The sequence below is a fragment of the Dendropsophus ebraccatus genome, chromosome 7, assembly GCF_027789765.1.
Source record: "Dendropsophus ebraccatus isolate aDenEbr1 chromosome 7, aDenEbr1.pat, whole genome shotgun sequence".
Lineage (NCBI taxonomy): Eukaryota > Metazoa > Chordata > Amphibia > Anura > Hylidae > Dendropsophus > Dendropsophus ebraccatus.
Window position 1 is genome coordinate 75,719,289 of NC_091460.1, and position 22,455 is coordinate 75,741,743.

At 39.7% G+C, this 22,455-nt stretch overlaps 1 protein-coding gene across 2 annotated transcripts in view; it reads left to right on the forward strand.

The window, feature by feature from the left end:
* The window catches only part of GPM6A (glycoprotein M6A), a 224,098-nt gene extending 204,034 nt beyond the window's left edge, over positions 1-20,064 (forward strand). For both annotated transcript variants that reach the window (XM_069977799.1, XM_069977798.1), the window contains exons 4-7: positions 2,789-2,942; positions 8,274-8,350; positions 9,804-9,869; positions 19,063-20,064. In XM_069977799.1, coding sequence (XP_069833900.1) covers positions 2,789-2,942; positions 8,274-8,350; positions 9,804-9,869; positions 19,063-19,215 — 450 coding nt within the window. In that variant the 3' untranslated portion in view covers positions 19,216-20,064. The remainder of the gene's footprint in view (positions 1-2,788; positions 2,943-8,273; positions 8,351-9,803; positions 9,870-19,062) is intronic.
* The last annotated feature ends 2,391 nt before the right edge of the window (positions 20,065-22,455 follow it).

Here is a 22,455-nt window from a genome sequence, read left to right on the forward strand (position 1 = left end):
GGCTTAGTAGTCAAAGCCCTCTGAAAGACGGCATCCATAGCTAAGTTGGGGCTTAGCGTTAGCCCGTAAAATGGCTAAAACTAAGCACCATATTATTAACCTAGTACCCACCAGCACAGGGTTACTGGGGAGAGCTGGGTGCCTGTGGTCCCAGAGCATCTGCTCCTGGACTGGATAGTAGCAGGCTGGTATACTGTAATTAGGCTGGGGAGGACCAAATAAATGGGTCGTCCTACCTTGATATTACTAGGCTGCTGCTAGTTAAGGAAATGTAGGGGAAGAAGAGATCTAATTTTGTAGACTAAAGGTAAACTTAATGGAGGTTAGAAGACTCTATCCTGCTGTTCCCATAGGACTGGGGATGTTGAGAATTAAGGTAGTTTTCTTGCCTTTATCCTCAACACTGTTTTTTGTTAAATGCAGGCTTTATTTGGGTAGTATTACAGCCCTCAGTGCACAGATCCACCCTGCCTGCCCACTTCCTCCTACCTTCTCAAGAATATTTATCCAGGGCTCTGCATTGATGAGTGGTCAGGGTGAAGTCACTGCAGAACATCATCTCACTATTAATGTGGAGGCAGAAGGCGGGGGTTGGATGGGTACACTGACAGCTATAGTACCACTCCCAGTGTACCTAGCCACCTAATTTACATAATAATAAAACGGTGGATTTGAAAATAACGCTGAGGATGAAGGTAAGAAAACTACCTTTATTCTTAGTGTCCCCGGCCTTATGGGAACATAACAGCTTAGAGTCTTCTAACCTGCTGTTAACTTTCCTTTAAAGACGCTAGCTAAAGCAATGTAGCTGATACATTGTTTCAATTACAGGCATTGTATGTAGTTATTATATACACACCATTTTTCAGTGTTGTCATCTACCAGCATAAATGTTTTGTAAAAATTGTTATTTACATAATAGATTTTTCTGGTATAGAGTCAAGTGGCTCATGGGGTTAATGTGAATGAAGCATTCTCCACTAATAAAGTGTGAAGGGTTTTTATTAACACTATAGTAATTGGTGCCAAGCACTGTCAGCCGATAGGCAGCAGATTCCAATTAGCAGGAGGACAGATGGAACACAGGAAATAACCCTTATAGAATCCATTTGGCTTCTATACCCTGTGTGATAATACTTGATTTGTGCACCAGCCTGCAGACTACTGTAGAGATAGAGCCAGTGGCATATTCAATGTAAGTAAATTTTCTGACTGCTGCAAAGTTTACACCTGCTACAATAAATGTTAGTAGTGTGAAAACTTCTTCATCCATTACTAGTATCAGTACTAAAGTAGAAGGAAGATGTGTTATGGATACAGACTATGGCCCAGATTTACTAAAGGGTATAAAATATACACTGGTGTAAACTGCCCACAGCAACCAATCACAGCTCCGCTTTCATTTTACCAAAGCTGAAAGCTGAGCTGTGATTGGTTGCTGTCGACAGTTTACACCAGTGTATATTTTACACCCTTTGATAAATCTCTACCTCTGAGTATAAATGTGGGAGATTTATGAAAGGGTGCAAATATACATCTGGTGTAAACTGCCCACAGCAACCAATCACAGCTCAGCTTTCAGCTCTGATAAAATATAAGAGGAGCTGTTATTGGTTGCTGTGAGCAGTTCACACCAGGTGTATATTTACACCCTCTCATGAATCCCCCCCCCCTGTGTTTTTTGCGTTACTTAAATCACTGAAATCATTCAGTGTTGACTGTTCAATTGTCACTTTATTCAATGTGTCCTTATTGTTCTAGTTTTAAAGTCTAGCCTTCAATTTTTTTTTCTCATTAGATTTATTCTAGAAAAAAATATAATTGGAACTCCCGATGAAAATTATTTTTATTTTTTTTCATTTTTTTTTTATATGTAATTCACATATAAATCTAAGTCAAACAATATGTAATTCATTCCTTTTTAGGTGTGACTACTAATAACTTTAATTTCACTCCCCCTCAATGTTATACTGACAGGAACCTAACCCGTGAGAAGCAATTTGACAAGGATGTCACATTGAAGAGTGTGCGCCCACTGATGATTTTCTTTGTGATTATACAATTTTAAAGAAATCAAAGACTGTTTATTCAGAGTACCTGTCATTAAAAATAAGTTTTCACATGTCATCAGGCATATCAAAAGTTATTGATTATAGTGGGTTTCACTGCCGAGACCCGCTGTGATTAGGAGATATAGCAGAGGAGAGTGCGGCAGCAGCGCCATAGACTCCTCAATCTCCATAACAACTTATTCTAACCGTGTAAATCTATGACACTACATTGTTGTGCTCCCTCATTGTGCTCCCTTATTCTCTTTCCAGTAATATCTCCTGATTGCAGCAGGTCTCAGATGCTGTGATCAATAACTTTTGACATGCCTGGTGACGTTATTTTTGATGACAGGTACTTTTTAACTTATAACTAAAAAAATAAATTGTTTTTGGTAGATACTGATGCTTCCTTTTTGTGGTTTTGCAAAAATATTTATTTAGGTTGTGTCAAGAAAATGTGACAAAACTAAGGCCCAAGGTTAAAAGAACCAGATTTATAGCATTCTGTTAAATTTTGATAAAATCTTACATATTTTATAACATGCCTTTTTTGCTTTATTTATTTCATGATATGATTTTATAATTTTGAACCTCATTTAGACTCCAAGCTACATTTATGCAGTATAGTGTCATTTATGCTACTAAAACACGTTTTATCATACGACAATGGAATGGCACCCTGTGTGTTTCTATTGCCATACATGAAGGTGTTAATATAATGTTTATTTCTATTTTAGTTTATCATGCTGACATACCTCTTCATGCTAGCCTGGCTCGGTGTCACAGCCTTCACCTCCCTACCAGTCTACATGTATTTCAATATTTGGACCGTTTGCCGAAATGCTACATTACTTAATGAAGCTAACTTTTGTTTGGATCTTCGTCAGTTTGGTATGTGATTTATTATATATATTTTTTATTAGTTTGTCTACTATGCAACACTTGTAAATAAATATAAATATTATATACGTATTAATATTATAAATGAAATATTATACATGAAACAAAAAAACAGAGTATGACTATGTTCACACATAGTATTTCTGTCAGTCTTTTTACAACCAAAATCAGGTTTGGAACTTACAAGGCAAAATTATAATAGAAAGATTTGCACAGTTTCTGTGTTTTTAATCCATTCTTGCTTTTGGTTAAAAAAAAAAAAAAAAAAAAAGATTGACAGAAATACTATGTGTGAACATAGCCAAACTTTGCTAATCTTTCCATTATAATTTTGCCCTGTCAGTTCCACTCCTGGTTTTGGTTGAAAAAATATTAACCAAAAGACTGACAGAAATACTATGTGTAAACATAGCTTATGAAAGATACTGGGAAGTGCGGTAAAAGTATAGCCTTAAAGATCTTTAGTGTCCATTGTTCCATAGGCTATGTTCACACAACGTCAAAAAAAGAGATAGGCTATGTTCACACAAGGTTTTTTAAGCTCCATTTAAAATTATGTCCGTCATTTTGAGTCTAAAATAACAGACATCATTTAGCAGTCTGGCCTCCCCTTAGTGCAATGACGTTTGCTGGTACATTATTATACAGTAGTTTGGTTACTGATTGGCCGTTGGATGCGGCTTAATTAAAAAGTCCATTTAACTTAATAGTAAAAACCGAGAAAGAACAGTGACAAAAGAAAATATGTGTGTGAATAACTAATAAAAAACGTCCGCTGTTTGCTAAAGACTTCTGAAAATAATGATCATGATTCTTATTTTGACGTCTGCGACAAAAACATCCGTTATTCAATACATTGTGTTCATTGGACGTCCGTCTTTGCATTGACTTTAATGCATTGCCAATAACGCACCTTAAATTTAAATATTAAAATCGGCGGCCTTTTCTCTATTTTTAGAAAAGATAGGGGTGCACAGCAGGACTGGGTGGTGCTGGTTACGGATGGATCTTCATCCAAATATAATCCAATTTACAGCGTGAAAAAAGGCAAGGCCAGGAAATATACAATCATTGCAAAATACTTTGGGTTATGGCGACAGTGGACGTTTCGACCCTGTCCAGGGTCTTTCTCAACGTCGCTAGGTGTGTAGAGGGGCGATGCGCTCCTGGCGCTGGTCTGTGGCGTATCAAGCGCTTGATACGCCACAGACCAGCGCCAGGAGCGCATCGCCCCTCTACACACCTAGCGACGTTGAGAAAGACCCTGGACAGGGTCGAAACGTCCACTGTCGCCATAACCCAAAGTATTTTGCAATGATTGTATATTTCCTGGCCTTGCCTTTTTTCACGCTGTAAATAAACGTCTGAACACTTTGCATATGAAAATGAGTGCTACGGTTTTCTCTATTTTTGACGTTGTGTGAATATAGCCAAAAGGCGAATGCTTTTGCTACTTAAAAAGACGTCCGTTATTGCCGCAATTTAATGCATTGAAGTCAATGGAATGACAGATGTCCAGTGCACACAATGTATTAAATAATGAACGTTGTCTGCACAGACGTCAAAATAATAATTATGACAATTGTTTTCGGATGTCTATTACAAACAGTGGATGTTGTTTTTTAGTTGTTCACACACTTTTTTTTTTTCTTCGTCCTTTCACCGTTTTTACTAATAAATTCAATGGACTTTTCAATTAAGACACACCCAAAGGCCTATTAGTAACCTAAAGTAGAATAATGTACCAGCAGGGGCAGCCAGACAGCTAAATGATGTCTATTATTTTAGCCTCAAAATGATGAATGCCATTTTAAAATGAGCTGAGAAATTGTTGTGTGAACATAGCCATAGTCTGCACTGCTATTCTTGCTGTTAAGAGGAAAGGAAAAGCAAACAGAATCTTAAAGTTCCATAAGGGACCCATTTCATAATCTTCTTTTTTGGAAACTTTTATGGCTCTGCCTTCAGACACCATTTTTTGTTGTTTATTCAGTGTCTGAATTGCTTTCTTTGACTGAAGAGAAATACTGACTTAGGGTACAAACCCACACACCGTATACGCAGCAGATACGCAACAAATCCGCAGCGGATTTAACTAAATGAATGAACACAGCACTAAATCCGCACTTACAAATCCGCAGCGGATTTGACAGTGCGTATTTAATGCTGTGTTCATTCATTTAGTTAAATCTGCTGCGGATCTGCAGCGGATTTTCTACTGCAATACGGTAAGTGTGAAGGCACCCTAAAAGCAGATGGGTAGCAGTACAATTAGGTTATTGGGGGCCCAAGCACATTTTTTGCACAGGGGCCCTCTGCAGTCTAGGTCCGCCCCTGCCATAACACTATGTGAATACTACCGATTTTGGGATGTATTTTACAGCTTAAAGGGAATCTGTCACTAGGTTTATTCCGCCTTAAATGAGGGCAGCATAAACTAGTGACAGAAATGCTTAACAGATCAGAGTATTACTTACATCATTCTGTTCAACCGTTCTCCTAATATACAGAAGAATAGCATTCTTGCCTTACCACTCCCCCCACCCTCCAGCAACTGATTGACAGTTGACTGTTAATACACAGCATAGATAACTGCCAATCAACAGCTGGTGGGCGGAGTTTTCTGCTTCTCATGAATATCCAGGACTACTGGGCTCATGCACATAATGGAGAGGGCTACTTATTGTCCATATTATTCAGGAGAATATCTCTGAATCAGCTGCACAGAACAATGTAAGTGAGACATCATTCAGTTCAGCTTGTCTGTAACTACTTTAAGCTAGCTTTACATGGGACAACATAAACCTACTGACAGAGTCTCTTTAAAAATCATTCATTGATTATTGGCAGAAACTTTAAACAGTTTTTTTTTTTTTTGTTTTGTGGGAAAGCAAAATCTCTGTGTTCTGTATTTTGGGTAATTTACAGTCCAAATTAAGTGCTGTAGTAAGTGCATGAATACAGCCTTGCCCAACGCTTAATTTATGGCCATAACAATTACAATCTGCCCAAATAGCCATTTTACAGTTATGTTCAATAGAACTCAAATGTAAAAAACTGCCAATTTTGGATATACCGGGGGATGTAAAACAGGTGTGTGTGTGTTTGTGTGTGTGTCTGCGTGTCTGCGTGTGTGTTTGTGTGTGTGTACATAGCCTAATGAAATAACATTTCATCATCAAAGTCTAAAATATAATATTACCCCTAAACCTTTAACAGTAACAACGGGTCTGGTCATATTTCCTTAATTTGTAAAGTCTAAAATAGAATCACCTGTCAGATTATCATATTTGCCAAACCTACTGGATTAAAGGAATTTGAGTGAGGCAACCAAATACCTCATCCAGCTTCTGGTCATAAGGCCACAAAACTAATCTTTAGGAATGAAACCAGTTCCTATTAAATTACTTTATTCAATGGAATATCTCAATATCCACAATCTGAAAACTCCTAAATAAATTCATCATTTAATTATTTAGTAAGGTGTTCAATCATCAGGAATTCTGACTTGTACCTAAACAGCATTCATAACAACAGATAATAGTTCCCACTACTTTCATTCCATACTTCTTCCACAATCCAGGACATGTACGCGCCTTTTCTTTTCTGGCGCTTCATTCCATTGTCTTATGATAAGGGCAGAGCCATATTTCTTTCCTCTAGTGTTGACTGCAGTTGTCTTTGCTGATTTAGTTTTAAGGTCAGGAGTTCCTCTGAACGTTATTATAACTCCTTTTGTTCATTTCAGATATAGATGGCTTTTATTACTAACAGATGATTACACATACTTGTAAGAGATATATTTTTATAGTGAGGCACGTTGCACCACAGTATATATCACAGCAGGGCATGGTAGAAAGCATTATAATTGTCAAAGGCATCATTGTGGAATAAGGAATGCTTTATGTATTTTGCCATCTGACGGTACTCTGCTTTCAAAGAGAACTGTCAAAAGAATGGGTCCTCTTGATATGGAAGTGTGATTTGTAATGAAATAAGAACATCGACATCCTCTGAGGGTGCCAGTGTCAGTCTAGAGGTAGAGATTGCTGGCTCTTGGAGATGTGGGCATCAGACAATGGAGAACATCCCCCAGTGCTCTGTGCTAGCAATGCCAGTGGGGATGAAGATTGTTTGACCTACCAGAGGAAAAGATTTTTAGGGGAGGTTCACTGGACATGCCCTGAAGATTTTATTTTAATGGTGTACGCTACCAAGTTTACCCTGTTGAGTTAGGCAACCTTTAAAGGGATATTCCAATGCTAAAAATGTACCCCTTATCCACAGAGAATGGGGACCTGACATTTCCGACTGAATGAAATGGTGGGTAAGCAGGGTCACCCAGTGGCTCCATTCATTCTTTAATTAGCTACAGAGATATCGAAATGCTGTACTCGACTTTCTCAAATGGCTCCATAGTGAATGAATGGAGTGCATGCTGACCCACTGCTTCACTCAGACAGTTGGATACACCATAAGGCCATGTTCACAAAACGTGAAACACCAGCTGTTCTGTGACCCGAGGTACTTCAGTACCGGTAGGATGATCCTAATTTGTGCTGAATTAGAATGCGGGCACATCTGTGTGCGCCTGCATCCCAATTAACCATTGAACACAATGGAAAGTGCGGCCGTGTGACCTGTAAGGCTTGTGTGGCCAATATTCAATGAACAGCGGCCGCACAAAACTGACATGTCAGATTTTTGTACGGCTGCTAGCGATGCTGGCCAGAATGTATACTATGTGTATACACTCCAGCCATAATTCCCTCTAACTGCAGTGCACGTAAGTGGTGTATTAATCACGTCCGTTGTTGCACATCGGCAACAACGGCCATGATTAATACACAACTTATGTTGTGTGAACATGGCCTAAGGTAATGAAGTGGAAGCAGCTAAACTGCCCATAAGAAATGCAAACTATGAATCGTACCCATGAAGGTCCTCTTGAGCAGTCAGATACACCAGGATAACTTACTACTATCTGTTGAGTCTAAGGAACTGTCAAATACCACTATGTAAGTTTTTTTCCAGTTCTGAATGATCAAAAGGGCTCAATTAATAGCAACATGTATCTTTTACATTGACTTTTCTGCTTATACTGGTTTGTTTTATAGGTGAGAATATACCTGCACCTTATAAATAATCCAATGTAAAGGGGCTTATCTCGTGAAACATCTTCTTTTGCCACTTTAATAGTATTCAAACTTTTTATGCCTTTTTTTGTAATATTTTTTAATACTATAAGATCCATATAATATATGAATATATATATATAATAACTGATAATCAAGCCATTTTTCAATATTTACTATTTTTTAGGTATTGCTACCATTAGTGAAGAAAGGAAATTGTGTACCCCATCTGAAGCCTTCCTGAGGATGTGTGAATCTACTGATGTGAGTTATACAAGCCTACACACATGTACTGTATTTAAAAAGTGTATGTGTCGTATAGTCTGGATGTGCAATCCATTTGCTGCTGGAAGTTTGGGTATCCATGGGGACGACTCTCCAGGTTGGTAATGCACAACCCCAATTGTATCAGAATGGGGTTGTACACAGTACCAACTCGGTGTGGTTGTCTCCATGGATACCCGATCTTGCCACTAGAAATGGAATTAACGATTACATGTACAATTTACATAGCGAACATTAATAAAACCAAAGGCACTGTATGCAAACGCTGGCTTACTAAAGTAAAGCTTGGATTCATCATAGTGCTGGACATGACCTATAAGAGATCAATCAATCAAACATCAACCAGGTTTAAGATTTAGGCTGGTCTCATACTCTACGTTATTGTTGTGTTTCTAACATTCATTTTTTTGTTTGGAGAGCAACCAATCAAAAGAGAAAAATGTTAAAAACAAACACTTGTGGGTCTGTACCCCTTGTAAGACAAAGAAACTTTATAAATAAATATTTCATAGATGTCAATAAAGCATGGGTCTTCAAACTACGTCCCTCCAGCTGTTTCAGTACTACATTCCCCATCATGCCTGCACAGCCAAATCCAAAGCTTTAGCTGTCCGGGCATGATGGGAATTGTGGTTTTACAACAGCTGGGGGGCCACAGTTTGGAGACCCATGCCATAAAGGATCATCCTATTTAGTGATAAGTGAACCTATTAAACCGACCCTTTGAAACGATTGAATTGAACCGATTTCAAAATATACTCATAGTGCATGCCACTGGCTTAGTTCCTAATAGATATCTTTTAAAATGTCCATGTATAAAGTACATACATGCCTTATAACACCATATTGTTTTTAGGTCCTTTATTGTATTTTAGGTCCTTTATTGTATTTTAGGTCCTTTATTGACTGAAGAGCCGTAAGGGATCATTTTCTTTTTTATACAAAGCACCAAAGATCCTGTAGAATTAAATGAGGCTTTTACATTCTGTTTATTGATACATTGTACTCAATAATAAAGCTGTATGCTATATTTTCCTAAGCTCCACCTAGTGGTAGCTGCAGAAATCCTGTATTTCATCATTTGGTTCTTCTGTCACTGCAGGCCCCTTAAAACTGTGTCAGTACAATAAATGTCCACTATATGTATTTTAAACCTAAATAGCATGGCAGAACCTATTTAGTACACACAATGGTGTTCAAGGTTGAACATTCACTGTAAGTCCTGGAGCTTGTTACGTAAATATTTTTGCATATGCATTATGGACATCCTGGGCTAACAAAGTTTCTGAAACTCGTGGTTCGGCCAGGACTGTCTTTTAAAATGCTCTTGTGAAAACTGACAAAATTCTATCTGTTACATTTTAGGGGCATGTAAATAGAAACGGATTTTGTCCAGATTTGTTCCTATTTTGTTTTTTGTTCTCTTTCACAGCTGAACATGACTTTTCATCTTTTCATTGTTGCCTTGGCTGGAGCTGGAGCTGCAGTTATCGCTATGGTAAGCTGTTGATCTAGTGTTACTAAGAACTAAATAAAAAAAAAATATTTCTACTATTAATATGTGTTTTTGGAGCTTGACGAAAGCTGAAACAAACACAGTGAGAACATGCGAACTCCTGACTGATGCCATCTAAAGAACGTCACGAAAGGGCAGCCGAGCACATTATGATAGTGCCATAGTGATGCTATTACTGTATGTTTCACTAGCAACTGAGTTAGCTTAATTTCCCATGGCTCAGAGGTTCGGACCATCCCTACTCAGAATAACTATGGGCAACAAAACTATCATTACAGCCTACCATAGCACAGCTACTAGTATAAAAATGAAAGCTATGCTGTGATTGTGATGGGCAACAAACATTTTTATAAATGAACCCTATTTTGTACATGTGATTTTCTCTTTAAAGGAAACCTGTTATCACTTTCAGGCTGCCCGAGTCATCAGGGCGATCCCTGGAAGTTTCTCCCTGCCCTTAATTGATAAATCTTCCCTATACCCAAGACTGGTACGTGCAGGAAAGCTGCCAGGGACTCCCCAATGACACACGGCTCGGGCAGCATGAAAATGACTACAGATTCCCTTTAAGTACAGGCATTTGCCAAGAGTTTTAATTGAATGACAGTAGTTATAAATGTAAGGTAAATTGAATAATAAAATTGATAACTGTAGGTAACTGTAAAACCTTGACAAATCATATGTTGATCCAATTGAATAGATAAGCGTCATGAAAACAATGCGCATTTATTGATATTTATGCCACAATTTTTTTTTTTTTTTTTTTTTTTTTTATGGTTTCTGCAAGCAGTATGACTAATCAGTTAGAGTTTACTCTGCAGCATCTCTCCTACAAAGAGTGCCTACCCATTGTGTTTCTATGGTAATGTAGCCAGAGGTTGTATCTGATTCCTATAAAAATAACAGACAGCTTTGAATGCATTGCACAGACTTACACCATTTCATGTCTACTTAAATAATGCAAACAAGTGACTGATAACATGATAGAATGACATCCAGTATAGCTTCGAGCACAATGGACAGTCTAGCCAGAGCAATACAATATTGATTTCTTAAAACTTCTGATTACTATTTGCACTATTGCACTATTTTGTATCTTATTTTATTTTTTAACAAAGAACAATCCCTCTTACCTAGATGTAAATTATATATATATATATATATATATATATATATATATATATATATGTAAATAGGATATTTGTCCTTGCGGGGGGTCGTAAGATTACCTGACCCGCTTTTAACCCATACTCAATAGGAAATAAGTAAATCTTTTAAATTTGTTGAGATGGGAAATCACTTACAATGCATTTATTGTAGCAAAGCAGTTACAAAAATACAAAAAAAAAAAACATTTGTTTGGAATATATAATATAGTATTCTAACAAATACCTACTACAATATATTATACAGTTGGCAAAATATATTTATGACATGAACAATAATCAAAATGGCCTTTTATACAATAATACCTGTACTTAAAGCGTCACGATCGGCGTGAAATCAATTCTGAAGCCAAGAGCTCAGATATCCATGGATATGACCATGCTGGGTCAGTTCTGTGCAGGAGCCTCTTTATAAATGGGGTTTGTACACTGAACCGACTTGGCTTGGTCATATCCATGGATACCTGCTTTAATGCATAATTTAATGCATAAAAAATGTAATGCTCAGTTTTGTGAAATAAAAAACTAAATCTATTGCATACAACTTGAATCACCCCTGGCTTCCAAACATTCTTCTTTGTTTAAAGGGGTTATCCGGCATTAGGACGTTTTTGGCTAATGCTGCCTTGCTGGAAAACATACTAAACATCATATGCTTACCTCTTTTTTTCTCTCCTAGTACCCTTTTGTGGCATCTCTGGTGTACCCACCTGACTGCAGCTGCCAATACTTCTGAGACTAACTCGTCTCTGGAGTGACAGCCCGCTCGGCCAATCATTGCTTGAGATGGGACATTGCCGCGGCCTGTAATTTTCCCGTCACTCCCGAGACGAGTTTGTCTCTGAAGTGGTGGTGACTGCAATTATAGGGAGACACCGGAGACTACACAACAGGATATTGAAAGAGCATGGACAGGTAAGCATAAGATGTTTATTATGTTTCCCAGCAGGCAGGGGCTGGCTGGCAGATTTTAGCCTGGGGGGCAAGCACACGGCACTGGCCCTTGACTGGCAGGCTAGCGGCCCATCCACCACCCTGGCCCTTACCTGGTATTACCCTCCCCAAATAAGTGCGGGAAAGGAAGATTACACATGCGCCACAGAATTATAGTATTGTGGCCAGTGTTCCCAGCCACGAAAAGCCCTTGTGATATACATCTATTGGATTAAAGGGAACCTAGCTCCAGGTGCACAGCATAGTACCTTAGGATGCCTTTAAACAGAGAGATTTATCTGACCGATGTTTGAAGCCAAAGCCAGGAACAGACTATAGGCAGAGAACAGGTAATAAAGGAAAAACTGAGATTTCTCCTCTTTTCAACTCCATTCCTGGCTTTGGCTTCAAAAATCTGTCAGCTAAATCTGTCTGTGTGAATGCACCCTTAAGGTATCATGCTGTGTACCCGGTGACCCTGTTATCAGTGCTGTAATGCCCTTTTGGTTCTCTTATCATGTTAAAACCATCAGCCCTGAATCTCTGCAGCACCAGCTGTTATCAGAGGATGTACTACAACTCCCAGCATATCCTGAGGGCTGCAGACTGTAAGTAAATGCTGGGAGTTGTAGTGTTTGCAGCTGTTGTACTTGGAGGATTCCTGGTGTATTGTATACTGGAGGCTTTGTGAGAGATCAGTATACAGAGTTCTGTGGGGGCTCAGTGTGTGGATGTGACCCCAGAACAGAACTAATAGGGGATAGAAGAAATATACCGTTACTGACCAAATCCAATACACCAGTATATAAGAAACATATATTGTCACTGTGACCACAACCATTACCACCCCATACTAACTAATACCACCACACCATAACTGAGATCCAGTATACCCAGACCAATAATACCAGTATAAAAGAAACAAATATCACAACCCCTTCACCACCACCGCCATTACTAACTAACATCCACTGTACAAATACCAGGATCATCCCCATAGAAGGTTCTCATTATTAAAATGTGTCTGCTGGTTGTGATCTCATGTGTAATCAAAGATACATAATGAACTGCTAGATAGCTATTTCCTACTGGATATCTATCTATCTATCTATCTATTATCTATCTATCTATTATCTATCTATCTATCTATCTATCTATCTATCTATCTATCTATCTCCTATCTATCTATCTATCTATTATCTATCTATCTATCTATCTATCTATCTATCTATCTATCTCCTATCTATCTCCTATCTATCTCCTATCTATCTATCTATCTCCTATCTATCTATCTCCTATCTATCTATCTCCTATCTATCTATCTATTATCTATCTATCTATCTATCTCCTATCTATCTATCTATCTATCTATCTATCTATCTATCTATCTATCTCCTATCAATCTATCTATCTCCTATCTATCTATCTCCTATCTATCTATCTATCTATCTATCTATCTATCTATCTATCTCCTATCTATCTATCTATCTCCTATCTATCTATCTATCTATCTATCTATCTATCTATCTATCTATCTATCCATTATCTATCTATCTATCTATCTCCTATCTATCTATCTATCTATCTATCTATTATCTATCTATCTATCTATCTATCTATCTATCTATCTCCTATCTATCTATCTATCTATCTATCTATCTATCTATCTCCTATCTATCTACCTATCTATCTCCTATCTATCTATCTATCTATCTATCTATCTATCTATCTATCTATCTCCTATCTATCTCCCACCTATCTATCTCCTATCTCCTATCTATCTATCTATCTATCTATCTATCGCCTATCTATCTATCTCCTATCTATCTATCTATCTATCTATCTATCTATCCATTATCTATCTATCTATCTATCTATCTATCTATCTATCTATCTATCTATCTATCTATCTATCTATCTATCTATCTATCTATCTATCTATCTATCTATCTATCTATCTATCTATCTATCTCCTATCTATCTCCTATCTATCTCCCACCTATCTATCTCCTATCTATCTATCTATCTATCTATCTATCTATCTATCTATCTATCTATCTATCTTCTATCTATCTCCAATCTATCTATTATCTATCTATCTATCTATCTATCTATCTATCTATCTATCTATCTATCTATCTATCTCTATCATCTATCTATTATCTATCTATCTATCTCCTATCTATCTATCTATCTCCTATCTATCTATCTATCTATCTCCTATCTATCTATCTATCTATCTATCTATCTATCTATCTATCTATCTCCTATCTATCTATCTATCTATCTATCTATCTATCTATCTATCTATCTCCTATCTATCTCCTATCTATCTATCTCCTATCTATTATCTATCTATCTATCTCCTATCTATCTATCTATCTATCTATCTATCTATCTATCTATCTATCTCCTATCTATCTCCTATCTATCTATCTATCTCCTATCTCCTATCTATCTATCTATCTATCTATCTATCTATCTATCTATCTATCTATCTATCTCCTATCTATCTATCTATCTATCTATCTATCTATCTATCTATCTCCTATCTATCTATCTATCTCCTATCTATCTATCTATCTATCTATCTATCTATCCATTATCTATCTATCTATCTATCTATCTATCTCCTATCTATCTATCTATCTATCTATCTATCTATCTATTATCTATCTATCTATCTATCTATCTATCTATCTATCTGTCTCCTATCTATCTACCTATCTATCTCCTATCTATCTATCTATCTATCTATCTATCTATCTATCTATCTATCTATCTCCTATCTATCTCCCACCTATCTATCTCCTATCTCCTATCTATCTATCTATCTATCTATCTATCTATCTATCTATCTATCTATCGCCTATCTATCTATCTCCTATCTATCTATCTATCTATCTATCTATCTATCTATCTATCTATCTATCTATCTATCTATCTATCTATCTGTCATCTCTCTCCTATCTATCTCCTATCTATCTATCTATCTATCTATCTATCTATCTATCTATCTCCTATCTATCTATCTATCTATCTATCTATCTATCTATCTATCTATCTATCTCCTATCTATCTATCTCCTATCTATCTATCTATCTATCTATCTATCTATCTATCTATCATCTCTCTCCTATCTATCTCCTATCTATCTCCGGTATAAGAACACTGACAATAGAACACAGTTGTCAAACTCTGTCCCTCCAGTTGTTACAACACTACAAATCCCATCATGACTGGACAGATAAACCATGACGGGAATTGTAGTTTTGCAACATCTGGAGGGACATAGTTTGACACCCCTGATAAGTTATAAGACCTTATAAGTTATTATAGTGCAGTTACATTCAGTGACTCACAGTAGGCGTCTTCTCTGCATGAAGAGACGTCCACTTTTCCTTTTCTTCTCCATCCGTCTCCGGCCATCATGAAGGCTTCTCTGGCCATGACTCCTCTCCACGGGATCTGTCAGACAGACATTTTAGGCTTCTTGCTCCAGCAACATCCTCATCAATACATCCCTCCATATAGAATAGCCCCCCGCTGCACATCTCTCCATATAGAATAGCCCCCCCCCCCCCCCGCTGCACATCTCTCCATAAAGAAAAGCCCACCTGTGCATCCCCCATATAGGATAGCCCCCCCCTGTGCATCCCCCCATTTAGAATAGCCCCCCCCCTGTGCATCTCCCCATTTAGAATAGCCCCCCCCCCCGTGCATCTCCCCATTTAGAATAGCCCCCTTGTGCAACCCCCCTCGTAGAATAGCCCCCTGTGCATCCCCCTTCATAGAATAGCCCCCCTGTGCGTTCTCCTTTATAGAATAGCTCCCCCTGTGCATCCCCCTTATAGAATAGCTCCCCCTGTGCATCCCCCCTCATAGAATAGCCCCCCTGTGCATCCCCCCAATATAGAATAGCCCCCCTGTGCATCCTCTCATATAGAATAGCCCCCTGTGCACCCCCTCATAGAATAGCCCCCTGTGCATCCCCCCCTCATAGAATAGCCCCCCTGTGCATCCCCCCATATAGAATAGCTCCCCCTGTGCATCCCCCCTCATAGAATAGCTCCCCCTGTGCATCCCCCCATATAGAATAGCTCCCCCTGTGCATCCCCCCTCATAGAATAGCCCCCTGTGCATCCCCCCTCATAGAATAGCCCCCCTGTGCACCCCCCCATATAGAATAGCTCCCCCTGTGCATCCCCCTTCATAGAATAGCCCCCTGTGCATCCCCCCTCATAGAATAGCCCCCCTGTGCATCCCCCTAACAGAATATCCCCCTGTGCATCCCCCCTCATAGAATAGCCCCCCTGTGCACCCCCCCTTATAGAATAGCTCCCCCTGTGCATCCCCCCTAATAGAATATCCCCCCGTGCATCCCCCCTCATAGAATAGCCCCCCATGCACCCCCTCATATAGAATAGCCCCCCTGCGCATCCACCTTCATAGAATAGCCCCCCTGTGCATCCCCCCAATATAGAATAGCCCCCCTGTGCATCCCCCCTCATAGAATAGCCCCCCTGCGCATCCCCCTTCATAGAATAGCCCCCCTGTGCATCCCCCCAATATAGAATAGCCCCCCTGCGCATCCTCCCATATAGAATAGCCCCCCTGTGCACCCCCCCTTATAGAATAGCTCCCCCTGTGCATCCCCCCTAATAGAATATCCCCCCGTGCATCCCCCCTCATAGAATAGCCCCCCATGCACCCCCTCATATAGAATAGCCCCCCTGCGCATCCACCTTCATAGAATAGCCCCCCTGTGCATCCCCCCAATATAGAATAGCCCCCCTGCGCATCCTCCCATATAGAATAGCCCCCTTGTGCACCCCCCTCATAGAATAGCCCCCCTGTGCATCCCCCCCTCATAGAATAGCCCCCCTGTGCATCCCCCCTCATATAATAGCTCCCCCTGTGCATCCCCCCTCATAGAATAGCTCCCCCTGTGCATCCCCCCTCATAGAATAGCCCCCCTGTGCATCCCCCCCTCATAGAATAGCTCCCCCTGTGCATCCCCCCTCATAGAATAGCCCCCCTGTGCATCCCCCCCTCATAGAATAGCCCCCTCTGCATCCCCCTTCATAGAATAGCCCCCCCTGTGCATCCCCCCTCATAGAATAGCCCCCCTGTGCACCCCCCCTTATAGAATAGCTCCCCCTGTGCATCCCCCCCTCATAGAATAGACCCTGTGCATCCCCCCCTCATAGAATAGCCCCCCTGTGCACCCCCCCTTATAGAATACCCCCCCTGTGCATTCTCCTTTATAGAATAGCCCCCCTGTGCACCCCCCCTTATAGAATAGCTCCCCCTGTGCATCCCCCCTCATAGAATATCCCCCTGTGCATCCCCCCTCATAGAATAGCCCCCCTGTGCATCCCCCTAATAGAATATCCCCCTGTGCATCCCCCCTCATAGAATAGCCCCCCTGTGCATCCCCCTAATAGAATATCCCCCTGTGCATCCCCCCTCATAGAATAGCCCCCTGTGCATCCCCCCCTTATAGAATAGCTCCCCCTGTGCATCCCCCCCTCATAGAATAGCCCCCTGTGCATCCCCCTTCATAGAATAGCCCCCCCTGTGCATCCCCCCTCATAGAATAGCCCCCCTGTGCACCCCCCCTTATAGAATAGCTCCCCCTGTGCATCCCCCCCTCATAGAATAGACCCTGTGCATCCCCCCCTCATAGAATAGCCCCCCTGTGCACCCCCCCTTATAGAATACCCCCCCTGTGCATTCTCCTTTATAGAATAGCCCCCCTGTGCACCCCCCCTTATAGAATAGCTCCCCCTGTGCATCCCCCCTAATAGAATATCCCCCTGTGCATCCCCCCTCATAGAATAGCCCCCCTGTGCATCCCCCTAATAGAATATCCCCCTGTGCATCCCCCCTCATAGAATAGCCCCCCTGTGCATCCCCCTAATAGAATATCCCCCTGTGCATCCCCCCATATAGAATAGCCCCCCTGTGCATCCCCCTAATAGAATATCCCCCCGTGCATCCCCCCTCATAGAATAGCCCCCCATGCACCCCCTCATATAGAATAGCCCCCCTGCGCATCCACCTTCATAGAATAGCCCCCCTGTGCATCCCCCCAATATTGAATAGCCCCCCTGCGCATCCTCCCATATAGAATAGCCCCCTTGTGCACCCCCCCTTCATAGAATAGCCCCCCTGTGCATCCCCCCTCATAGAATAGCCCCCCTGCGCATCCCCCTTCATAGAATAGCCCCCCTGTGCATCCCCCCAATATAGAATAGCCCCCCTGCGCATCATCCCATATAGAATCGCCCCCCCACCCCCCCCCCCGGTGTGGCCACATGTTAATGGGTTTAAAAAAAAAGAAAAACAACTCACCTCTCCTCGGGCCGGATCTTCAGTGTGCAGCAGCTTCTCCCTGCTGCTGCAGCGCGGCGGCTCCTCTCCTCTCCCTTTCCTATCAGGTCCTCAGCGGCGCGTCAGGGAAGTGACGTCACCGCTGGGGACCTGATGTAGGTGCCTGCAGACGTGCCTGCGTACAGCACGTCTGCGGCTCCTGGGGGGATCAGGCGGCCCGGAAGAGACTGAGGGAATAGCGCGGCGGCCGGCCGCTCTATTCTTTCAGTCTCAACTGCTGCAGAGAGTCGGCCGCGGGTCGCGGCCCACTCATTGGTGGGGAAGACCGGCCCGGGGGGCACATGCCCTCCTGCCCCCCGGCCCAGCCCGCCCCTGCCAGCAGGGCAGTATTATATGAAAAATTTCCTAACACCTTATAACTAGAGATGAGCGAACCTTGAGCATGCTCGAGTCAATCCGAACCCAAACTATCAGCATTTGATTAGCGGTGGCTGCTGAACTTGAATAAAGCCCTAAAGCGATGTGGAGAACATGGATATAGTCATTGGCTATATCCATGTTTTCCAGACAACCTTAGAGCTTTATCCAAGTTCAGCAGCCCCCGCTAATCAAATGCCGATCGTTCGGGTTCGGATCGACTCGAACCCGAACCCGGTTCGCTCATCTCTACTTATAACCCCTTTAAAATACATTAACTCTATTTATGACTATTACAACTTTCGTTTTTTATTGTCTTGAAGGTCCACTACCTGATGGTGCTATCTGCTAACTGGGCCTATGTGAAAGATGCATGCCGAATGCAAAAATACGAAGACATCAAATCCAAGGAAGAACAGGAACTGCATGATATCCACTCAACCCGCTCTAAAGAGCGACTTAATGCTTACACATAAAACTAACCTCCCACATCTTTGTAACATTTCAGTTCTTTGTTGTTTCAACTAACAGCCTCCCTTCCATTGTAAAATGAAAATGAAGTGCTTTTCCTAAAGATAGGTTAAATGCCACCTATCTACATAACCTTGATTGACCAGCACTTGGCATCTTCACAGTGGTCTGTGTGACAATGTCATATAATATGGAGCACCCTAATAGTCTTTCCTAAATTGTCATAAGGTGACTGGTTTCTTAGAAAAAGAAAATTAACTGTTAAATAAAGATGTTTGTTTCCTTTTTTAACCACTTTATATGTGTTTTGCATAAAACATTTTGCATTGTTTCCTATGTTTTTAAGAGAAAGCTTTTTATACTTTTTAGTTTTGAGTTTCAAAAACTACTTTTACCTTCAGGTAAACGTCAAAGGGATCGTTGTACAGAAAGCATGTACAATAATATGCTTATGGCTCTAAGTTCTAAACCATGCATGGACTGTTCAGGCTTCTTAGTAGTGTTTTGGCCCTATGAGTAGTCATAGGTGTAATTTCTGTTTGGCAGGATTAGAGGTGCTTCTTTATCGGTGTTATGTATCAGTATTATTGTATGCTATTAGAACCTCAGTATTCAAGTTCAGGCCACTACAGTGACATAGTCATCTGTATAATGTGTGAGCATGCATATTGTGAGGATAGTGCATGGGCACGCCCCATTTAACTGACATCTTATGCCCAGTTTCAATCCAACATGTAAGTGGTGTTTAACCAACACATAATCTATAGCTGAAATCCATATGTAGGCATCTAGCTATTATTTAATCTTTGCTTTTTTATATTTGTTGTAAAATAAATGTCATGCAACCGACTGAACTCAATGTTCTCTCACATTATTTCATAAATTGTCTAAAATGTGAAATTTTCCTGAATATACAGAATCCTAACCCCTACTAGCCATGGACCTGTATATGTAGTTCTACTTTGAGATCATTCCAGCAAGCCAATGTACTGTACAGGTTTTTCAGTAAAACTCTTCCTAGAGTTTTAACATAACAGTGTTACTGGACCAAATTAGCTGTTTCCATCTGTTTTGCCTTTTGGAATGCTCTGGGAATGCTGTGAAGTGTCTTTATAACATTCAGGCAAGAATTTTGTCAATGGTTAAACAAAATCATATATTGTTTTGTGCACTTTATTGATGAATTGTGTGACCATTCAGTGTTAATGCATTGTTTAGTTTGATAGCTCTTGGGGTTAATTCACCACTGTTCTTATGTTTTCAATGTTTTCTTTTCTTTTTTTTTTTCGCTTGCATTGACAATTTTTTCAGTATTTTGCACTTATAGTAATGAAGTAGTTGTTGGTGGAAATTTAGTAAGTGACAATATTGGACTATGGGGTGTTGCATTCTACACATGGACTTTTATCCCTTTAAATGTAAGTGACCATGTAGGTGCTCTTGTTATGATTTGTACTGAAACTGTCATTAAAACAGAGATATTTGTGACAACATATACATTTGTGGTATTTAACAGTGTGTAACATATTCATCATTCTGCACAAGAAAACATCCAGCTTTGTCGCAGTGTCTCTATTGGATTTGACTAATTTAGCTTCACATAACAAAATGGAATAGTGCATGTTAATAGGGTAATCTGTTTCTTGGTTGTTTTAGTACTTAGTTTAGGTAGTTTTTTTTTATTCACCTAACTGATGCAGAGATTTGTGATAGTGAAATTATGACAACCAACTAATGACAAAATAGATCAATACACTGTAGCTGTGTTCATTAGACAGCTAGCCTTCATTTTCCAAACCTGGACCCTGAAATAAGAGGTAACTTAGGCTTAGTTTTTTACATCTTCTCTCTAGAGTTCAAGATAATAATATTGATTGTATGGAAAGAATTACTGTAAGCATAGAAACGCTTTACATGGTTGACTAAAATGCATCAGAATGCAGCAACCCAGTTGACTAGATGTTGGCACCATTGGTAATCTATGTTGAAAGAAGGCAATTATAGATTCTTGAATAGCCAAGTCATGATATTTTATGGATGTGGACACCAGAGTCAAAATTCTGCAAGATTCGCATTCCAAGCATTGCAGAGGCGCCCCCTTATTAAATAAATAAATAAATTAAATAAAAATACATTGTACTGCCCTACAGCAAACACATTAGCAACTGCAACTGGGTAATATAACTTGATTGAGATAGTCATAGCTTCTGTTTGCTATTCTCTTATGTTATAGTATAAAGAGAAATATTCTTTTTGGAATGCAAAATGTGATTCACTCAGAGTTATGTAGTGGATTAGTCTTTAGTGATTAGTTTGTATGTGATACATTTGTGCATTAGGGTAGCAGGCACCCTTAAAGAATAACTCCAGACAGAAATGGGAAAATCAGTTCTGATTTGTTTGTGTACTTTTCTCTCCACCCCCCAGGGAGCCTCTCATTTTGGATATCAGTGAAGTAGCTGTTATAGCAGCTCTAAAATGTATACTGTAATTCCACCACCTGCAAATGAATATTCTTCCTGTGCAGCATTAGAAAAGTACAGGTGAGAATAAGGGAGAGTAGCGACACCAGTCAATAAATGGTTTTTCAGTGTATGATTTTAGATCATGTAGACAAAGCAAAAAAAAAAAATTAAATTTTGGCAATAAATCCGTAATAATAATTCTAAAATTATTATTTTCTAAGTTCATTATAAGTTCACCAATTAGATTATAGGTTTCAATAAACACAATTTTCATTTTACACAGGAAATGTGGCAAGTTATGTGAGTTGTCTTGTTTATAAACCACATGAAAAGAATGATTTGTAGGGAATAATTTAGTAATTTTATTCATTTTTTCCCCAAGAAAACATTTTTCTTTTTAATCTATAATTACTAATTCATGATGGGGATTTTTCTAAAAAAAAAATCACTGAGCATAATGCTAGTATAGTTACACGTTGCATGCTTGAACATTTAGTAGTGATAGTTACATTTTCTTTTGACATTTATGTCCGTCAACAGTTCTCAAATTTGTGCAGTATTAAAGAAAAATCTTTTCAAAAATATTCTTCTAAACCTCTTTCAAATTCTATATTGTAGTGTTTCAGTTTTGTGTCTCAGTTTGTGATTTTTAAACAAATGTCCAATGGATCAGTGTAATAATGTTGATGCTTTTTGGCTTTCCTCTGGTATTAGAGTTTGTATTTTCACAAAGAATGCTTTGTAGCAGGCATTATAATTAACCTGTTTTGTACATAAATG